This window comes from Python bivittatus, unplaced genomic scaffold (genome assembly GCF_059951505.1).
Source record: "Python bivittatus isolate LINGU-HERP-01145 unplaced genomic scaffold, Pbiv_v1 ctg000070_np1212, whole genome shotgun sequence".
Lineage (NCBI taxonomy): Eukaryota > Metazoa > Chordata > Lepidosauria > Squamata > Pythonidae > Python > Python bivittatus.
This window is the reverse complement of record NW_028277034.1, coordinates 18,376,731-18,380,000: the sequence shown is the minus strand read 5'-3', so window position 1 is coordinate 18,380,000 and position 3,270 is coordinate 18,376,731. Positions and strand designations below refer to the sequence as shown.

General features: G+C 32.2%; 1 protein-coding gene across 2 annotated transcripts in view; it reads left to right on the top strand.

The window, feature by feature from the left end:
- Positions 1 to 2,704, top strand: part of GRIA2 (glutamate ionotropic receptor AMPA type subunit 2) — an 81,406-nt gene extending 78,702 nt beyond the window's left edge. For both annotated transcript variants that reach the window (XM_088132717.1, XM_025170004.2), the window contains one exon: positions 1 to 2,704. This exon is cut by the window's left edge and continues 63 nt beyond it. In XM_088132717.1, coding sequence (XP_087988843.1) covers positions 1 to 102 — 102 coding nt within the window. In that variant the 3' untranslated portion in view covers positions 103 to 2,704.
- Positions 2,705 to 3,270: the final 566 nt, after the last annotated feature.

Here is a 3,270-nt window from a genome sequence, read left to right as displayed (position 1 = left end):
AATGGACATGTTGTGACTCCAGAATTTCCAAAAGCAGTGCATGCAGTACCTTACGTGAGTCCTGGCATGGGAATGAATGTCAGTGTGACTGATCTCTTGTGATTGATAAGAACCTTTTGAGTGCCTTACACAATGGTTTTCTTGTGCATTAATTGTCAAAGTGGTGAGAGGCCTCCAGTATCTCGAAGGCATTTTTGTCCGCCAAGAATGCATATTTGTGGAGTTCATCTTGAATAGTTACAAAATGCTTAGTACAAAAAAAGCCCCACAAGCATCATTTTCTACACCAGTTTAAGATAAAGTTTGACTGACATGCATAGCTAACATGGAAGTACTGTACTCTAACTGAAATTGTTGTACAGACAACACACCAGTTTCTGCAGTCGCCGTTGTCAGTTCTCTGATTCATAATGACTTAAGCACACTTGACATCAATTGCATCAAGATGTGACATGTTTTATAAGAAAAAAAAATTAAAATTAAAAAAAAATATTTTTAGGTATTTTCACAGACAAACTGGCTTTTAAATAAATTTGCTTCCATTATGGTTGATGAAACAAGAATTTAAACTCTGGAAAAATGGAAAATTAACAACAAACAAGATTTAGATATTAGTTCCTGTTTTTCAAAGCCAAATATGTAAATGCTGGGGAATAAAATACAAAAATAAACGTTCAAAAACATTGTAATTTAATATTGTTCTTAAAAATTTACTTAATATCTATTCTTTAACATTTGGTGTTAATATCAAATTACTTGCAAATGCTTGACATTTGAAATAAACTTTTTTCTATGGTTTTATTTGCAAGTGGTCCAGTTAATTTTGCTAGTTACAGTTTGATTATAAAGGATGTAAAATGTAAAAGGACATTGTCAAGGTTGTTGGGGAATGTTCAGCTACTCTTAATCTCTGTGATAAAATTGCTATATTTCATTTTGAACACTATCCTTGCCTAAAGTGTGGATATTTAAGTTTTATGGTTAAGTCTTTTCATATGATTTGTTGGTATGGCCCCTTACTCCCCAGCATAATGTCTTTGAATTTTGATGCACATTCCATTTCTGTATACATAAAATGACTGCCTACAGTTTATCTTGATTTAAAGTAGTTTGGGTCCTTTGAATCTATTCTGGAAGGATCTGAGAAAGGCCAACAGAGGCCAGAGACATTCTGCACTGAATCTAAAATGAGAAACTGAGATTAAGAATGTACAAGATAGAATTACAGTACTCTCCATATCGTAGAAAGATCTGTAGTTAGTATGACAGAAAGAGAGGTTGAATTTGACTCGTTTCTAAATTTTGCTGTTGATTTTTAAATCAAAAATAAATTTTCCAGAGATACGTATATAAAGTTTTGGCTAATTAATTTTCTTCTGGGGGAGGGGGAAAAAACCCTTGACAATGTTCCTTTATGTTCATTTTCATAATAACCCTAAGTTTTGAAATACAGTTCTGTATTTGTAATAATAAATGGATTTCAATGAATCATCTTTACAGTGAGTGCTTTTCTAGTATTGTTTTAAGTGAGTCGGCCCACCTTTTCATTAGAACAATTTTAGGTACAACAGGTCTACTGGAAAAAGAAATATTCTGTAAGAGTGGTGCTGCTATATTCCTGAAAATGCAACAAGAGCTATTATCATAACTTTGTATGACTTCAGCCTTTTGTTATAAATGGTGCAGATTTAACTAAAGAGCTTTTTTTTCTGGGATTGCCCTTCTCTTTTGATGTTCATTTATTTTAAAAATTATTATGAGAAATCCTGCACTGTAAATTTGTTACAAATTTTCTCCTCTCCCCCTCCTCCCCCCTCCTCCTTTTTCTTCTTTTGGTAAAAGCTTATAGGCCACATTCATACCCTGAAAGCCCACTGATTCTAAAACATCTTTCTGTCAAATTCCAGTGATGTTGCACCTTTTAATGGCAAACCGTCCATCTTTCAGGAGTGTGATGATACAATCTACAGCTGTCCTGTTCATACCTAAGCAGGAAAGTGAATATTTTCCAGCCCAGAAATGGTAAATTAAAAAAACATGTGCATATTACTCCCAACCAGTTTCCTTTTACAGAAAATATCATTTCACTCCTGCATTCAAAGGAAATCTATGTTGATTGTACCTTGGGCCTACTTCTCTTAAAATGTCATGTACAAATATTTCTTTGTCAAGCCTGAACTTATGTATATAAAGAAAATATTGTAAAATTATATTTTCATGTTTTTATACCTACCAATATGATGAGAATGCATACTGTATGGGTATTTCAATCTTCAAATTACCAATAATGTTGATTGGATAATACACATCTCATTTTTAAAACAAGTTAATCATAATTTAATATCCATGTTACAATACAGCAGTATATATTGCTATATAAGTATTCTGTGTGCATTTAAGTGGAAAAAATAGTGATGAATGATGACAGCTGTCTAAGGTTTTTTAAAGTTCATTTTATAGAGAACTCTTATGGAACAACCAAAATGTTTGTGGGCTAATTCTTGTGTAAATTTCAAAATGTCCTTTATTGTACCCTTTTGTTTATACAGTATGGTATTTTGATTTCTGCTTTGTTAAGTGGGTATCAGTACAAAGCTGGTCATACACTTTTAAAGGCTTCTAAAGCCAGGATCATTTCTAGTTTTTCATGTGTACTTATATGAAAAAAAAAATTGCTTCTGATTTTATTTTTGAATCCAACACATGATGGCTTTTCTGAAGTGTTGTACAAATTTCAATCATATATAAACTTCATTCTTTTTTAAAAAGGCAAATAATTATTAAGTGATTTATTTAGTATTATTTATATTTGGTTTTGACCTTTGATAAGTTTAATTAAAAAAGAATTAAAACTGCTACTAAAAGAAAAGGGATTTTGTCCTGAAGGGGTTTTTTGCCAGTGGCAAAATAAGACCTAATTTGGCAGACAAAAGTAGATTGTTGTAGGTATTCTACAGCAACAAATAAGTAGAAATGGGGTAAGAATTTATCCAGTTATCATATGTGCTCCATAAATATAGAAGAAAATGCCTCTAAACTGTACTGGTACATTAAGTAGAGCTTTAGCCAGACAAGAAACCTGTGTAGATTTGTTGGGGGGGGGGGATTCTAAATGTCTAAAAACATTTCTGTTAGATTTACAGATTTCAAACACACAGTTTCAATTTGCATGCCACTTTTTGACAGACTGAAGAGATGTTTTATCCTCAAATGAAGAAAAGTGATGTCAGTTCCAGGAAGAAATTAGGATGTTATTAACTCAGCTGCAAA